The sequence below is a fragment of the Martes martes genome (assembly GCF_963455335.1).
Source record: "Martes martes genome assembly, chromosome: 17".
Lineage (NCBI taxonomy): Eukaryota > Metazoa > Chordata > Mammalia > Carnivora > Mustelidae > Martes > Martes martes.
Window position 1 is genome coordinate 50,476,121 of NC_137905.1, and position 18,101 is coordinate 50,494,221.

General features: G+C 57.2%; 1 protein-coding gene across 2 annotated transcripts; it reads left to right on the top strand.

The window, feature by feature from the left end:
• Nucleotides 1–484: 484 nt before the first annotated feature.
• On the top strand, nt 485–17,284 carry EHD2 (EH domain containing 2). Of its 2 annotated transcripts, none has more exons than XM_080829252.1 (6): nt 485–593; nt 2,381–2,846; nt 3,346–3,443; nt 7,133–7,545; nt 13,487–13,651; nt 15,457–17,284. In XM_080829252.1, the coding sequence occupies exons 2-6, from the start codon at nt 2,443–2,445 to the stop codon at nt 16,006–16,008; spliced, it is 1,632 nt and encodes a 543-aa protein (XP_080685378.1). In that variant the 5' UTR covers nt 485–593; nt 2,381–2,442; the 3' UTR covers nt 16,009–17,284. The 2 variants fall into 2 exon arrangements, with proteins under 2 accessions (XP_080685378.1, XP_080685379.1); XM_080829253.1 differs by having other exon boundaries at nt 2,416–2,846.
• Nucleotides 17,285–18,101: the final 817 nt, after the last annotated feature.

The following is an 18,101-nucleotide window of genomic DNA, read 5'->3' on the forward strand; positions in this document are numbered from 1 at the left end:
CTTGAGGAGCAGCAAAGAAGCCAGTGTGGTGGGAGGAGAGTGAACCGCGGGGAGAAGGAGGGAGGGGAGGGCAGAGGGAACAGGAGGATGCGCGTAGGGCCTTGTGGGCCCCATTGAGGGCTTTGGCTTTTACTTTGAGTTCTCAGGAAAGAAGCCAGGATGGGTTGTGAGAAGAGGAATTTCATGAAGTCAGGTAAGTTTTAAAATTATTATTATTATTATTATTATTATTATTACTGCTGCTGCTGTGGTTGATAGTCGTAGTATTAATATTAGCATTCCCAGGTTAAGAGGAGCGGCAGAGATCTGGATTTTGAACCGGGATTGAAAGCCCCGATCTCGCCCGTCTCGAGAAGCCGCCCTGCCACTGTCCACCAGGGGGCGCCAGAGGCCGGGTTCCCGGTTTAGGGAGGGGGGGCGCCTGGTCCCGCCCCCCCGCCCCTCCCTTCCCTCCTCCGGGCTCTGGGCCCCACCCGGCTCAGACGGCTCGGGACAGGACCTGGAGCACAGGCCGCTCCGCGGGCGCCTCGGATCCCCGCGGGACCCCCCCCCGTCCAGCCCGCCGCCCGGTGCAGCCGCCTGCGCGCCCATCGGTGAGTGGTCCCCGACCGCCACTGTCGCCTCCCAACCCCCGCCCGGCTCGCGGAGCCTAGAAGCCTGATTATTCCCCTGCCGCCCCCAAGACTCTCAGTCCCCACCCCCCGCAGTGTGTAGCGGTGTCCCCAGTGTCCCCAGCACCCCGCTCCGTGAAACCTCCTTGTCTCCCTCCAGCTCCTTCCAGCCTGTGACAGTGCCCCCTGCCCTCCTCGTTCCTTCCCGTCGTGCTCAGTTGCCCCCACTCCCAAGTCCCCTCCCCATCCTCTCAGCCAGAAGAGATCCCTTCCCTGGAGTCTCCCTCTACTGACCTCACCCATCTCTGTCCTATTTGGCCCCTCCTCCCACTCAAGAACTCCTCTGCTACTTCACCAACCCAAGGGCCTGTCCAGCTAACCCTAAAATGTCCCTCGGACCCATCCCTGCCCAGGACACCACCCAGGCCTGCCCCTCTCTGCCAACATCCCAGTTCCCAGCTCCCGCCTCTCCTTTACCTCTCCGACACTCTTTCCCCTCTACTCCTTTTCCTTTCTATATACTTATTTTTCTTTAAGTATCATTGTGATTTTATGGATTTTAACATTTTTGACATACAGTTAATTTTGATGCTCAAATCATCCCAACTTTGGCCAGTGGGAGCTCCTTTAGGCTGGCCCCTGTGTCCCCGTAGCATGTCCCTTACATCTTTGCCCACCTTCCCTCTACCTCATCAGGCTCATTTGTTCTCCTGCTCCAGCCCTGGAATCAGCCATTTCTACAAGAAGCTCAGTTTTTGTTTGTTTGTTTGTTTGTTTGTTTTTTAATGGAAAATGGTATTTGGAGACTCCAATCTGACCAAAGCCTGGTTCTGTGAAAAGATCAGTAAATTATAAGCATCTACTTAGACCGATCAAGGAAGAAAAAAAAAAAAAGAAAAAGACACAAATGACTGATATCCGGAATGAAAGAGGGGACATCACTACAGGTCCTACAGAGAATGAAAAGATAGTAAGGGAATATTGAAAACACAGTCCGGGTGGGGGTGCTTGTTGCTACTGAGTTGGTAATTCTCTCTTCCTAACACAGACCTATGATAGGAGTACATGTTCCGAGGTCAGGTTGCCTGGTGTCCCAGACTGAGCGTTTTCTAACCAAGTGATCTTGGGCAAGTTATTACTATCTTTGTGAGCCCCCTTCGTGCATCAGAAACATGGGGATAATAATAGCCCTACCTTACCACATTGTTAGGAAGATTAAATGAGTTAGAGCAGCATCTGGCCTGCGGTGATCAGAAATCTTCATATTTTGGGGATCACCTGAGACCCCTCAGGACCTGAGTGCACTCAGCCAACCCTTCAGCCTTATTTCTCACCCCTCCTGTGTCCCGCAACCCACTGCATGCAGTTCACAGCTCGGGGCCTTGGCACACACCATCCTCTCTGCCTGTCTTGCACGGGATCCTTGCTGTGCGTGGAAGGGAGCGGTTCAAAAGTCAGCTCGGCCACAGTTTGCTGATCCGTGGTCAGTTTACTATGTCCTCATCTGGTGCTCATCATCCCTTGGTCTCCCACCATCAGTCTTGCTACTTCCGTCATCCCCCCGTTCATCTCTTTCTCTTCCTCCAACTGAAATAATCACCGTCTTCCTCCGGGAACCCTCGCCTCCCGCCCTCCCGTGCTCTCTGCTGCCCCCACCCCTACCCAGTTCTCCCATCCTCCTCCACCCGGTCCACCGTCCGGCTCCCTTCCTTCTCCTCCCTCCTCCTCTGTGAGGCAGGCCCCAACAACACCCTGTCCCCCTCTCGCAGGCAGCTCTCCCCCAACCCGCGCCCATCTCCCTCAGCGAGCCCGGTGGGGAGCGCGAGCCACCATGTTCAGCTGGATGAAGCGGGGCGGTGCCCGGGGCCAGCAGCCCGAGGCCATCCGCACAGTGACCTCGTCCCTCAAGGAGCTCTACCGCACCAAGCTGCTGCCCCTGGAGGAGCACTACCGATTCGGCGCCTTCCACTCGCCGGCCCTGGAGGACGCCGATTTCGACGGCAAGCCCATGGTCCTGGTGGCCGGCCAGTACAGCACGGGCAAGACCAGCTTCATCCAGTACCTGCTGGAGCAGGAGGTGCCAGGCTCCCGCGTGGGGCCCGAGCCCACCACCGACTGCTTCGTGGCGGTCATGCATGGGGACACCGAGGGCACCGTGCCGGGGAACGCCCTTGTGGTTGACCCGGACAAGCCCTTCCGCAAGCTCAACCCTTTCGGGAACACCTTCCTCAACAGGTGTGCGCCTTGGGAAGCAGGGGTGCATCTCCCCGCCTCGGCCCCCTCACCCCTGCCTTCGTTTCTTTCTTTTCCACCCCAGTTCCCTCCTCTCCTCCCCGTTCCTGCCTCCTCCAGGGGAGCCGTGGAGCTGGTGGGGCCGGCCTGCCCCAGTCCACCTGCCCTCTACCTGGGCGGCCTTGGGCAGGTGACTTCACCTCTCTGTGCCTCTCTTATCCTCAACTGGAAAATGGGGATAACCATAGTCCCCACTTCCGTATAAGGTGCTTATTAGCACAGCACAAGGCGTAGAATAAGTGCTCAGTAAACATCAGCTCTGAATTAGTTAATTGATTGATTGATTGATTTTGGTTATGGTTCTTATTCTCTGTCCCGATTTTTCGAGATTCTTCCCTTCTCTGTACCTGAGGCCCCCACTGTGCCGTCCTGGTTTTCCCTTCTTATGGGTCCTCTCCTGCCTCTCCCTGCGCTGACCCTCTGCGCTCTCCCTCTGCCTCAGGTTCATGTGCGCCCAGCTCCCCAATCAGGTCCTGGAGAGCATCAGTATCATCGACACCCCGGGCATCCTGTCAGGCGCCAAACAGAGAGTGAGCCGGGGTGAGTGGGCCCGGACTCCTGGGTCTGAGGGAGGCGGCGGCTGGCTCTCTGCTCGGACATGGGCCTGCGTCAGCTGGCGCGGAGCTGGCTGGGTGGCAGGAGGGAGCCCGTGAAAGGCTGTGCTGTTCCGTGTCCGTGCATGCCAAGGGGACAGGGGAGGCATGGGCATGCACACGTGTGAGCCGGCCTCAGCTCCGTGTCTGGGCTGGTCTGGAGGATGAGGCAGGGAGAGATCAAGAGAGACGGAGGGAGGCACGCGAAGTCAGAGAGAGATCCCAAGTGTGGGCAGCCTTAGAGAGAGACCCAGGAGACCCAGGGAGGAGGCAGAGGCCGAGCAGGGAGGCCCTGGGCTCTGGGCATGTTCCTGGCTTCACCTCTGGGCCACAGATGGGGCTGAGCAGGGCTTGGGAGGGGGAATCTGGGCCCAGGCCAAGAGCGGGCCTGGAATTTATAAACAGCTGTGCAGGGGGAGCGGCCGAGGGTGAATTCCAGCGGGGGCCTCCGGGGGAGCCGGCCCCCACCCCTGCCCTAGCCCGCTCAGCATCTGCACCCCGCCCCCCCCCCACCAGCCACCCCGCAGTGTCTGCCTGGCCAGCCTGGGACTGGGGCAAAGGAGTCTGCCTTGTGGGGCAGAGGGGACAGGAGCCTGAGCCACCAGGCAGGGCGGGAGCGCGGAGGGTGACAGCGTCCCTGGCCGCTGCCCAGCAGGCGCGGGTCCCCCAGGGAGACAAGCAGGGGGCAGCTGCTGAAGCAGTGGGAGGGCGAGTGGCCAGTCCAAGGCGGGGAAGACAGGAGGGGGGGCGGGGAGTTCCTGGGGCACCGCCCCCAGAGCTGGGCCTGTGGGAACGGGAGGGGAGAGCAGTGAGGGGAGCCGGGTAGGGGCCCGAGGTTGTGGGAAGAGGAGAAAGAAGGGAACAGGGTCTCTTTCCCTGGCAGGTTGGGTAGAGGAAGAGGAGGAGAGTCTGTCGGTCTATGTGTGTGCAAGTGTGTGGGAGGTTGGAGAGAGCACAAGGGTGTGTATGGGAGTCTGCAGCTTGGAGCCTGTGGCTGTGATTGTGTCGGGATGTGTGCGCACATGTGTGTGCATTGGTGGGAGGCGTGGCTGGCTGCCTCTCCGTGTGTGATTGTAGCAAAGAGGGGGGGTCTCTAGCGGGGTTCAAGTCTGTGCTCTGCTATTTTTAAACCACGGGCTCTGGGCGAGCCACTCATCTCCCTGTTTCAGTCTCCTCTTTGGTAAAAGGGGGTAATAACGGCATCAGCCTTGTGGGTGGCACGGAGGGTTCACGTTCAATGTCAGACCTGTGAAGCACTTCGGTGTGCGACACACAGTAGGCGCTCTGGGTGTGCGGTCGACTGTGTCCCTGGTGAGTGTCGTAGCTGTGCACCCCGGGGACTCTGCCACGTCTCCCGCTCCCGCGCTGACTCAACCTCCCTCCCTTCCTCCCGCCTCGCATGAGACACACTTTCCAAATCCTGGCGTGTGTGTGTGTGTGTGTGTGTGTGTGTGTGTGTGTATACGCTGGGGAGGGAAGGAGCTCCTGGTTCCCTGGCCCTTCCTCCCCGCAAGCAGTTTCCCCCTCCCCCACCCCATCCAGTCCCCAGGGACCACAAGGACCCTGCTCCCGCCGGACGGGATGCCCCCAGCACCCACTCCTCAGTAGAGCATAGAGACCCATGCAGACTCCTGCTCCGCACCTCCCACCCGTGTGCCTTGAGTCAATCCGTCAACCTGTTAGTGCCTCAGTTTCGTCATCTGGAAAATGGGGATCACAAAAGCGCCTGTTTCCCGAGGGTGTTTTAGAGATCCAACTCCATGACTGAGGGAGAGAAAGTAGTGATGGCAGGGGAGTCAGCGGCGGCTTCCTGTTCTGCCAGGTAGCACCTTGTCCCCCAGGTCACCACCGTGTCCCCCGTTCTGAGAAGCCTTCCTTGACCCCCCCAAGGCGGGGTCAAGTGCCCCCCCCCGGGGCTCCTAAATCTCTCTGGGCTCCCCCTCCCTGGCCTGACCACTCTGGGGACTGGTCTGTGTCCTCGATGCCTGAGCTGAATGAGACAACAGGACCGGGATGGCTCTGGGGACAGTTCCTGAAGGGAGACCTTCCCTGCGTCCCACATGTGTCACAACTAAATCTTGTTGAGCATTTACCGAGTTCCCAGATTGTGTTTCCTTGTTTTAACGGTTTAATTTTTTATAGATTTTATTTATTTATTTTTATTTATTTAGTTATTTTTAGAGAGAGCGAGAGGGAGAGAGCAGGGGGAGGGAAAGAATCTCAAGCAGACTCCACACTGAGCTCAGAGCCTGATGGGGGGCTCGATCCCGCAACCCTGAGAGCACGACCCGAAAAGCCAAGAGTGGGCGGCTTAACCCACTGAGCCCACCCAGACCGCCCCTGTTTTAGCAGTTTAATTCAGGTATAAACTGACATGCCTAAAGCTTGCCCATTTTATTTATTTTTATTTATTTTATTTTAAAAAAGATTTTATTTATTTATTTGACAGAGAGACACAGTGAGAGAGGGAACATGAGCAGGGGGAGTGGGAGAGAGAGGAGCAGGCTTCCCGCTGGGCAGGGAGCCCAATGCAGGGCTCGATCCCAGAATCCTGGCATCATGACCCGAGCAGAAGGCAGACACTTAACGACTGAGACACCCCAGCGCCCCAAGCTCATGCAGTTTAAACAGGCACTGTTTTAGGCTCTTTACAGATAAGCTTTTTTGGTATATTATGTATTAGCTCATTTATACTCATTTAATCTCCACAGCAGCCCTCCAAGTCACATTCTGTTAGGACCTCCATTTTACAGAAGAGGAAACAAGTTCAGAGAGGTTTCCTACTTGCTTAAGTTCACACAGCTGGCGGGGGGGGGGATTGGGCAGAGGTGGAATTCAAACCCAGGACTTCCTGACCGGCGAGTCAGGTCCGCCCCCACCCCCTCCGCCCACCCCCACCGTGGCTCCTCTCTGCTCTCCTAAGCCTGGCTTGCTGAATGCATGAGTGAGCAGCAAAAGCTAAGGGTGTGAATGAATGAATGAATGAGGAACGAATGAATGAATGAATGAAGCCACTTGAGACAGGTACTCCATGAAGGCCAGGACTTGTCTCTGTGTCCTCTGTGGTATCTCTGGGTGCCCAGGGGAGGGCCTGGCACACATAAGACTCTCTGTAAATATTGTTAAATAAATTCAAAATATTTACCATCTCTGGGGAGAGCCGAACCAGAGCCAATGTGAACTCTTTAGTTGCTGGACTGTGGGGAGATCCAGAAGCCTTAGGGAGGGGCTGGGGTGATGAAAGCACTTGGAAGACCCCCGGGGTGGGGAGAGGTTCACAGGGGCACAGGGAGTCTGTTAAGAAACACTTCAGTATTTTAACAACCTGTACATGCAGACGGGGGCACGCCACTAATACCTGCCTAAGGAATAAATGAAAAGGGGGCAGGTGATGGCCCTCTGTAGCCAGATGTCCTGAGGGCCTGGGGCCAGAGGGATGGGGTAATTCTGGGGCCTGGGTGTGGGGGTGGGTGCAGAGCCGCAGGATATTCTTGGGGCCTTGGCTATTTCGCCCAGAGAAGGTTTTCGAAAGTTAACAACCTGAACATCCGTACAGTCCACTGTCCATCCAAAGGAATGAATGCTTGCGAAAGGCTGACCTCAGCCCTTCCCACCGCTTCCTCTGTGTACCTCCAGGCTACGACTTCCCCGCCGTGCTGCGCTGGTTCGCGGAGCGCGTGGACCTCATCATCCTGCTCTTCGATGCGCACAAGCTGGAGATCTCCGACGAGTTCTCCGAGGCCATCGGCGCCCTGCGGGGCCATGAGGACAAGATCCGCGTGGTGCTCAACAAGGCGGACATGGTGGAGACCCAGCAGCTGATGCGCGTCTACGGGGCGCTCATGTGGGCGCTGGGCAAGGTGGTGGGCACGCCCGAGGTGCTGCGCGTCTACATCGGCTCCTTCTGGTCCCAGCCCCTCCTGGTGCCGGACAACCGGCGCCTCTTTGAGCTGGAGGAGCAGGACCTCTTCCGCGACATCCAGGGCCTACCACGTCACGCCGCCCTGCGCAAGCTCAACGACCTGGTGAAGAGGGCCCGGCTGGTGCGGGTGAGCAGGGCATGGGCGGGCAGGGCTGCGGGTGGGGGGCAGAACCTGCCCTTCTCCTTGGCCGGGAGTCACTGGCTTATGGGCTCTCTGATGAGTGAGTCCAGGAGGGTCCTCCGGGCTGGGTCATTCTGGCGCAAGGTAGAGCAGGGGAAGCCAGATGGCATGGAGAGTCGTTCCCCTGCTGCTGGGCCTCTGTCATTCTGTTTCTGCATCTCCCTGTCTCCTTTGTGTCCTGTCATCTCTTCATCCACGTCCCGCCACCAGTCACACTGTAGCATGCATGGCCCACCTCTGCACACCAGCCACCTGGGCCTCCAGTGAGGCCCACAGCCGTCCCCTTCCCCCTCCACCTCCATGTTGCGTTTCCTCTCTTCCACTCCCTTCCCATCATCCATTGCACTCCACGCTGGCTTCCTCGCTTCTACCTCAGGGCCTTTGCACTTACTGTTCTCTCTTCCCGGAAACCACCCCTTCCTTGCCTCCCTCCCATTTGGCTCGCTCCCCATCTCCTTCAGGTCTTTGCTCAACAAGCTGGGTAAGGTTTCCCTGTCTGCCCTCCCTTCTTATGACTGTAACTCTCTCCCGGCTCCCATCATGTGAGTCTTGCTTTATCCTTTTTTTTTTTTTTTTCAAAGATTTATTTATTTATTTATTTATTTGACTGACAGAGATCACAAGTAGGCGGAGAGGCAGGCAGAGAGAGGGGGAAGCAGGCTATGCTCGATGCAATGCGATGCTCGATCCCAGGACCCCGAGATCATGACCTGAGCTGAAGGCAGAGGCTTTAACCCACTGAGCCACCCAGGCGCCCCTGAGTCTTGCTTTATCCTTGTTGTAGTTTCCGTCATAGCATTCATTGCTGCCTGGCCGGACATTGTCCATTCACTGGGCTTCTGGGTTTACTGCCTGTCTCCACTCGCCTGAAAGCTCCACTGAATCAGACGTCGGAATTTGTTCGCTGCTGTATCCCCAGCACCTGGAACAGAGTTTGTGCTCAGTGAATATGTATTGGATGAATGGCGTTGAACCAACGCTCTTCATTTGACAAAACCTCCCCTATGGCCCAGCCTGTGTTAGGTGGTACTGAGGACACAACAGTGACCAAGGAAATTCAGGGGAGGAGACAGACTCATCCCCAGACAGTGATGACCCAGCATGGGCCGGGCTGCTACTGGGGCGCCCAGGGGGGATGGGGGTGGGGGGCTACTTGGAGGAGATGGCATCTGAGCTGCAAAGTGGAGGAAAGGGAGGATGAGGAGGGGAAGAAATTCTAGACGGTGGGACCAACAAGAGCATGGGCCAGAGATGAGAAGGTGGCCAGTTCAAGGAAGAGGGAAAGTGTCAGTGTTGAGCCCTGTGTAGACAGTGCAAGTAACTGAATCTGAGCCCGGGGAGACGTGAGTCAGACCACCCAGGGCTGTGGCCTGGAACCTGCGTTTTGTCCCGAGGGTACTGGGGAGCCATGGAAGGGTTCGGATTACAGGAGGGACAGGGTCTCACTCAGGCTGCCTTCTGATAGGGGAATTTAAGGGCTGTTAGACTGAGGCCTGAGACCAAGGAGGAGGCTGGGGACCGAGGAACAGAGAGGAGCCTGGATCCAGAGCAGGGCCTTGGGAGGGGGAGGAGAGCACTGGTTTGAGAGCGATTTTGGAGGCCAAATGGAACATTCGCAGGGGAGGCTGCCAGGGTGGAGGTGGGGCAGGAAACCGGGCAGGCAGGGAGGCCTAGAAGGCTATGGGGGGTGGAGGAGCCCGAGGTGTTGGTTTAAGGAGCAGCAAAGAAGGGGTGAGTCAGGACCCCTACCCCCACCCCAGGAATCCTCCCTGGGAGGGAGCGGCCCAGCAGGGACAGCTCTGAGCCTCGGAATCCACCTTTCCCTCCTCCCCCAGCCAGGCTCTGCGCTGTCTCTGTGTCTGTCTCTGTGTGTGTTTCTCCTCGTTTCTACCTCTTTCCCAGCGGCCATCTCTTTCCCTCGTATTCGTTCTCTCTTTCGGGCTCTTCCTCTCTCCCCTTCCCTCATTCTCTGTCCCTCTCTCCTCGCTCTCTCCTTCTGTCTCTTCCCCTCTTCCTCTCTGTCTTCCTCCGTTTTCTCTCTGAGGCCCTACTCCGGTTTGCCCTGGTCCCCGGCCCCTCGGGGATGCAGACAGCGGCGGGAGCTGGGGCCCAGGGCCGTGGGATAGAGGGGCGGGGTCGGGCCGGACACCTGGTGCCCCCGCCGGGCAGGAGGCGGCTCCGGAAACCCGGACAAACCCCGGAGTCCGGGACCCGCGCCCCGGCCCAGCCCGCCCTCCCACCTTATCTCTTCCTGGCACCTTCCCCCGCTTCCTCTCTGGAAAAGCCATCAGCGCCCTCCCGCCTTCCCTCTTCTGGGTCCCCGAGGAGCCGCTTTAGGCCCCGCCCCTCACCCCAATTGGCCCGCGCTCAAGGCCCCGCCCACCAGCCTGACCACGCCCCTGCCCCATTGGCCCCTGACACCTAGGGACCATTCCCTCCACTCCCTCCCTCGGACCCGTCTGTGGCTCCCCAGTGCCCCTCACACAGGGTGTGAGCAACTATGACCAAGCCTCCGTGTGCCCCTCCGCTGCGTCGTGTCACCCACCCATTCCCCACGTGTGATTCCGCCACACTTGGTCTGGCCATCGAGCAACAGTTCACACCATTTACCTTCCCATACGCTCTGGACTCTGAGTAGCCACCCCTCGGTGCCTCGGTTTCCCCGTCTGTACGTATAGGGAGTGGATGAGTCACCCGGCTCTGCCCTTTGGTTGAAGTGATAGCTGCGAGAAGGGGCGATTTCACTGTTTTGCGATACTTGAGGCCAAGATCTTGCGGGTCTGATTCCAAAGAGGCCAAGATGCCATGAACCTTCATACCGAGCTTCTCTGAGGCAGCCCCGTGATATTCATTCAACAAACAGTTACTGAGCACCTACAACGTGCTTCTGCACTCTGTTGAGCCCTGGAGTTACAGCAGGGAACAAATGAGTTAATGCTGTTTTGTTTTGTTTTTTTTTTCTTGTAGAATTACTTTTTACTGGGGAAGTGGGTATTAAACAAATGAATCTATAATATCACACAGTATTGTATGTGATAAGAATCAGGAAGGAAAATGAAGCAGAGGAAAGGAGATTGGCGAGGGACTGTTTTAAGGAGGTCAGGGAGGGTCTCCCAGTAGAGACCTGAAGGAGGGAGAGTGGAGATCTGAGGGAGGCCCTACCAGGCAGAGGGAACAGTAAGTGCAAAGGCCCTGAGGCAGAACAGCCTTGAAGGAGGAGCCCAGGGTGGCTGGAGGAGGCAGAATGGTGGAGTTGGGAGGACATGAGGTTTGAGAACCAGCCAGGGACCGCCAAAATTTTTAGCATTCTAAACCTATGATTCATTAAGAGAACTTTCAAACGAATGTTTTCCATTGAACCTTTAAGACCATCTCATGGTAAAGCATTTAAGCTGGGTTAAACATGCTCCCTCCCAGCCTTGATCGCCCCCCACAGCCTCGCAGGGCCTCTTCCCTGGAGGCAGCCCCCATGAGGAGTTTCTTGTGTCTTTATTCAGATATAGTCTATTTTTATTTAAGCATGTGCAGTTAATTACTGAGCTTCCTGCTCAAAAATGCGAATGTTCATGATTCTGCCCTTCTTGTTTGTTTTTTGATAACTTTGGAGATTGGGGCTCAAAGGTTCCCAAGTTCATTGCTACCCTCCACAAGTATTTCTTGAGTGCTTTCTGTGCATATTTTGCCGGTACTGGGGACAGAGGGAACAGATAAGGTCCCAGCCCTCCTGGAACTTCCATTCTGATGAAAGGAGACAGAATAAGTAAGCCACCAGATAAGCAAAATAAGGATGGGTCGCAATAAACATCATGGGGGCCAGGGAAGTGACAGTAGAAAATAATTGGATGGCAGTGGTTGGGGCACATGCTTCTCAGAGGATGGCCTCTGTGAGGAGTTGACACCAAAAAGATACTGAGGGATGGGATGCCTGGGTGGCTCAATTGGTTAAGCCACTGCCTTCGGCTCAGGTCATGATCCCAGGGTCCTGGGATCGAGTCCCACATCGGGCTCCTTGCTCAAAAGAGAACCTGCTTCTCTCTTTGCCTCTCCCTGCTTGTTCTCTCTCTCTCTCTCTCTGACAAATAAGTAAATAAAATATTTAAAAAAAAAAAAAGATACTGAGGGAACCAGCTTGGGGAAATCAGAGCAGAGTTGTAGGCAGACAGTGGCATGTGCAAAGGCCCTGTGGCAAGAAAAAGATTAGCATGCTGGTACAAAGATGGCAGGTGAGGAAGCTGACATGGGGGCACAGGGAAGGGGGAAGGATGTGGGATAAAACACTAGGAGCCAAATCCTGGAGGGCAGCAGTTCTCAAAACTTCCAGTCACAGGAGCAGATAACACTCTTGAAAATGATTGAGTGCCCCAAAGACTGTATAGGTACATGGGTTGAATCTGTCTACATTGGCCATACCAGCAGTTAAAACTGAAGAAAATGTTTAATATTCATCTAGTATTTTTTTTTAAGATTTTATTTATTTATTTGACAGACAGAAATCACAAGCAGGCAGAGAGGCAGGCAGAGAGAGAGGAGGAAGCAGGCTCCCTGCTGAGCAGAGAGCCCGATGCGGGGCTCGATCCCAGGACCCTGGGATCATGACCCGAGCTGAAGGCAGAGGCTTTAACCCACTGAGCCACCCAGGTGCCCCAATATTCATCTAGTATTATCGCTGAACCAACAATAACCATTGACTATTAGTAAGTACCAGTTTGTGGATTATAAATGTAATGGATGAGTTATGATAGTTCAATTTATATTAATTAATAAGGATAGTAGATATTAGAAGATCAGTTTTTTTTTTTAATTTATTTATTTGACAGACAAAGATCACAAGTAGGCAGAGAGGAAGGCAGAGAGAGAGGAGGAAGCAGGCTCCCCGCTGAGCAGAGAGCCCGATGCGGGACTCGATCCCAGGACCCTGGGATCATGACCTGAGCCGAAAGCAGAGGCTTTAACCCACTGAGCCACCCAGGTTCCCAGAAGATCAGTTTTTAAATAACCATAAGCCCAGGACATGGGCTAAGTCCCATACATTTTATGAAAATTATCTCCAAACCAGAAAAAAAAAATTACAGAGGACGGTGGCCTGGTTTTACATTTTTGCAAGTCCCTTAAATGTCTGGCTTCTGAGAAGACCTCTGCATTTTCACATCTGTTCGTGCACTCAGTTGGTTACAGTATCACGAATTGTTGCCTTTAAAAACTCCACTGCCCCCCACCCAGGGAGGGTGAATGGGAGCACAAAAGACACATAGCACCTTGGTGTTGTTATTAAAATAGTTTTGACTATATGAACCCCTGAAAGAGGCTGGGGAGGGGAGGGAATCCCTGGGGTTCCCCGGGCCACACTTTGAGAATTGCTGCCGTAGGGACTTGTCAGCTATGGTCGGAATTTTGTACTTGGATAAAAAGCAGATGCAGACTTTGGAGCAGCGTCTCATGATCTGGTGTTTGTTCCTAAAAATCAGAAAGACCTCTGCAGCCGCTGCTGCCTGGAGAAGGCATGGTAGGGACAAGAGAAGCCAGAATACCAGTGGGGGGCCTGCTGTGTCTCCCCAGCCAGGCGGTGCTGCCAGGGGCCATGGGGTTGCTGGCCCCCGAGGTGGGAAGCAGTGAAAACAGATGGGGTCTGGGCCGGGATTCTGCTGGGCGTCAAAAGGCGGAGCTGTCCAGGAATGTGGACAAGGCAATCCAGGCAGAGGCTCGGGCTGGTATGTAGATGGCGGGTGGGGAGTGGATTGCCTGGGAGAGGGGGGGTCCTTCTGCCCCTGCAGCAGCTTCTCACCTGGAAGGGTCAGAATGCACATTTTCAGGCCCCACTCCAGGCCGGGCCACGCGGATCAGGAGCTCTGGGTGTGGGGCCCCGGGTGACGGCACTGTCCTCCCGCAGGTCCACGCGTACATCATCAGCTACCTGAAGAAGGAGATGCCCTCCGTGTTCGGGAAGGAGAACAAGAAGAAGCAGCTGATCCTCAAGCTGCCCGTCATCTTTGCCAAGATCCAGCTGGAGCATCACATATCCCCCGGCGACTTTCCGGACTGTCAGAAGATGCAGGTGGGAGGTTGTCCCCGGGAGCGGGGGGGGGGGGGAGGGGGTGGGGGGGCGGGGGGGCGTCGGAGGTGGGGGGAGGCGGAAGGGGTCAGCTTCTGTGGGCTTCAGGGTGGGACCTTGAAAACAGAAGGGATGCAGGGCAGGTTCTGTAAAGCACCTCCTGCAAATGGTTCCCTGAGGGCACGGTGTTGTGTGTTAGGACAAGGGAATGAAGACAAAACCCCAGGGAACTGCGGCTTCTTTAGGATGGAAGTTTGTTTCTCTCCATAAAGTCCTAGAAGGTGGTCGGGTTTGGTGCCTTCCAGCGCCAGGGACAGCGTCCCCTTGTATCTCGGTTCTCCTCCCATACCTGGCCTCCAGTTCCAAGATCCCTGCATGGTACAGAACGGCTGCCAAAACTCCAGCCATTCTGTATGCCTTCCAGCCAGCAAGAAGGGATGAGGGAGAAGGGGCGGAAAGCTACTGGTCTAGTCTCTCTAAGGACACTTTCTAGAATGGTGCTGTGCAATAGTACTTTCTGCCATGGTGGAAATGTTCTGTACTCTGCCTTCCAGTATGGTAGCCGCTAGCCCCATTAGGTTTTATTTAGTTTTAGCTCAGTTAAATTTAGATAACCACACGTAGCTCCTCTACTGGAAAGGACAATTCTAGAGACCCGTGTGTGGCACCGAGCTGGGGGGGCTAGGTCAAGGTTCTCAGCCTCAGCACTACTGACATTTGGGGTCAGAGCGTTCGTGGTCTGGGGTGTCCTGGGCATTGCGGGATGTTCATATCTTCCTGGCTTCTATGTGCTAGTAGCGTCCCCCAGCTGTGACAATCAAAAATGTCTCTAGATCTTGCCAAGCGTCCACTGGGGAAGGGCACCATCTCCTGTGGTTGGGAAGCACGGGGCTAGATAAACAGCAGCTAATATGATTACGCTGACAGTTCTGGAACGCTTTATCCAGATGAATTCATTTAGCCTTTCCTACCCCCCAAGGGAGGGGAGCACTAATGCTATTGAGCCGTTTCACACGTGTGGAAACCGAGGCCCAAAGAGGTGATGTCACTTGCCTGAGGACACACAGCTCCTAGGTGGCAGAACTGGGTTGGGACCTGGGCAGGCAGGCCCTGGAGTCCAGACCCCCCCACCCCCACCCCTTTATGTCCAGATCAGCGGGCTTCTCCGCCTTGGTGCTGGAAATCAGTGTGGTCCATGAAACGGATCGGTCTGTGCTGTGAGTCTCCTGGTGCAGGCGACTCAGAGGGGCCACGGGACAGAAGCAGCAGGACCACAGACCCAGCCGCGCGGCTGCTCTAGAAGTCATCTTCTGGGGGCAGGGTGTCCCCCAAGTTCCTGACGATCTCGCCATCCCAGGCTAAACCTCCAAACTTGGCAGCAAGCCACACTCCCCCGTTTCTGTGAAGTGGGGTGACGGAACTAACGGCAGGAATGGAATTTTCTGGATTTGCACCAGGGTGGGGGTGCTGGCCAGCTGCCTCCTGGGGCTCCACAGAGCCTGGGCGGACCCAGGGCTGTGCTCGGGAAAGCTGGGACCGATATCGGAATATTGAAATCCTTCTCTACCAGCTGGCAAGTCATCAGAGGGCCGCTCGTGTCCCCACCGTCCAGTGATTCTGGGGGCACGCCTGGCTCAGGGGGAGGGCCCCCGGGACCCCACTGCCCCAGTCTCTTCTGAGCGGTGGGTGTCCGAGTGGGACAGGCGGGTTGTACGGGTGCGCACCCCTCCATCAACACCTGCCGCCCACGATTCCGCAGCCTCCTGACTTCTCAGGGCTCCTCTCTCCTCCCCCCTCCCCCGCAACAGGAGATGCTGATGGCTCACGACTTCACCAAGTTCCACTCGCTGAAGCCGAAGCTGCTGGAATCCCTGGACGAGATGCTGACCCACGACATTGCCAAGCTCATGCCGCTGCTGCGGCAGGAAGAGCTGGAGAGCACCGAGGTGGGGGTGCAGGGCGGTGCCTTCGAGGGCACCCACATGGGCCCATTCGTGGAGCGGGGGCCCGATGAGGCCCTGGAGGACGGCGAGGAGGGCTCGGACGACGAGGCCGAGTGGGTGGTGACCAAGGACAAGTCCAAGTACGATGAGATTTTCTACAACCTGGCGCCGGCCGACGGCAAGCTGAGTGGCACCAAGGCCAAGACCTGGATGGTGGGCACCAAGCTCCCCAACTCGGTGCTGGGCCGAATCTGGAAGCTGAGCGACGTCGACCGGGACGGCATGCTGGATGACGAGGAGTTCGCCCTGGCCAGCCACCTCATCGAGGCCAAGCTCGAGGGCCACGGGCTGCCCGCCAACCTGCCCCGCCGCCTCGTGCCGCCCTCCAAGCGGCGCCACAAGGGCTCTGCGGAGTGAGCCAGTGGCCCTCCCTCCCTCCCTCCTGCCCTGCTGTGGCTCCCGAGTGCCAGCCGGCTGCACGCACATCCCCACCCCAGCCTGCACGCTTGCCACCTGCCCACCTTCTCAGTTGTACGGCTGGGCCTCTCTCCACTCCCCTCCGCCAGACCATGGGGATCAGGGGAGGGGCAAGGCTTCTCTGCCTGGCCCATGCCCCCTACCCTCACGTACACTTAGGCACATCACGGGGAAATTAACTCACACGTGCGTGCGCGCGTGCACATACACACAGAGGCATCGATTCAATCATTGTTCATTCAAGTATTTATTGAGTGCATACTACGTTTGGATGGGCAGGGATTGTTCTGGGCCACGGGCCTTACAGTAGACAGCAACCCAGACACATGCATCTGCCCTCAGGGGGCTGACATCCTCAGGAGAGAGCACCCACACCGTCACACAAACGCGCACACACACACACCCGGCCCTAACCAGTCTGAGCCCCAATTCTGGGTGGGACCCCTCACCTCTCCCCATAGTTCAGTGGCCATCCGGTTGCAATAACCAACACAAAGACCCCCTTCCCCACTTCTTGCCCATCCGGCCCCCAACTCCACCCTGTTCTCAGGCCTTGGGATTTGGGGGCTCAGAGGGGAGACACTACTTCCTCAAAGGGACCCCTCTTCAGCTCCTCTGCCCACTTCTGGGCACACCCCTTTTTTTAATAAGGATTCTCAGCAGACAGAAAAGCCCCTCGGAGCTTTGCTTCGCCCAGACTGTGTGCCCACTTTGAGGTATTTTTGGCCTCCGCCCACCGGCCCTGGTTTGAAAACCCAGCCTGGCCGCCTCCTCCCCCAGGCTCCCCACCACTGGTGGCCTGAATTGTAGACTGAGGCACAGCTCTGTCTGCCAACAGCCCATATTTAAGTAGAACCCCTATCAGATATAAAGGCGCCTGGGCTTTATTTTAGTCCCCTTTTTGGGGATGTGTTGGGGGGAGAGGCTCTTGGTGCTACAGCCCTCCCCTCTCCTCCCTAAAGGGACCCCTCCCGCCCCGCCCTCCACCCTTCCGTGCCTTCACCATATACTAGTGCTTGACCCTGGTGGGGGACGCCATGGAAAAGATGGGGAAGGGTGACATAGGTGGGGATGATGCCCCCCCCCATGCTCTTGGGGATTCCCACACCCATCAGCACGCCATCCCCCCCGCCCCGACCCCATGCCTAGGAGGGGCCTGTGAACCGAACAGCGAACAGCGTTCCCACAGAGCAAATAAAGCCAAGGCTTCTTTCCACGTGGAAGTCACGCTGTCTTGGGATGGGGGGGCGGGGATCGCTCTCCCCCTGACTCCCCGGGAAGGAGAGCCCTGGGCAGGGCTTGAGGTTGGTTGGGGGGGGGTCTCCCCTCCAACGTCCCAGGAGCGGGGCGGGGGGTTGGAGGCCATGACTCAATGCGGCAGAGTCTGATGACTCAGGCCTGGGCTGGGGGCCAGACCGACATATTTTCCGAAGAAAAGTTACTCTGGGGCCCTCCCTCCGGGACAGCCCTCTCTCCCGCCTCCCGCCGCGGGGGCCTGGGAACCAAGCCCTGGGGCGTGGGGTTGTGATCGCGCGGGCTCGGGCACATCGTGCCTCCGCCAACACCCCCCGCCCCCGCCCGGCCCGCCAGCGTGCGCCACCTGGGACGCCACCCCTGACACGTAACACCGGAGACAAGCTGGCTCCTGGAGGAGAGGTGACGCTGTCCACAGGGACCACCATGTGTGCGCACGCGCGCGCGCTCCCTCCCGGGGGCCTCGGCCTGCGGACCCCGCGGGCTGAGCCCCGGACCCACGCCCCGACCACACCCACCGCGGCCGGGGCACGCTGACCTCACGCTCCTGCCGCCCACGCGCGCTCTCCAGCTTTCGCGGCTCCCAGCGCCCCCTGGCGGGCACTCGGGAGCTGCACGGGCTGCGCGCTGAATCCCGGGTTTCAGTCCCGGCTGGGGGGCTCCAGGGCGGATCGCGAGGATCCCGCTGTGCGATCCCCGGCGTGGCCCCCTCCCTCTCTGTGCCTTCTTCCCTTAAGACTCCAGAAGGGCCTGTAGGAAGCCCTGGATCCCTATGAATG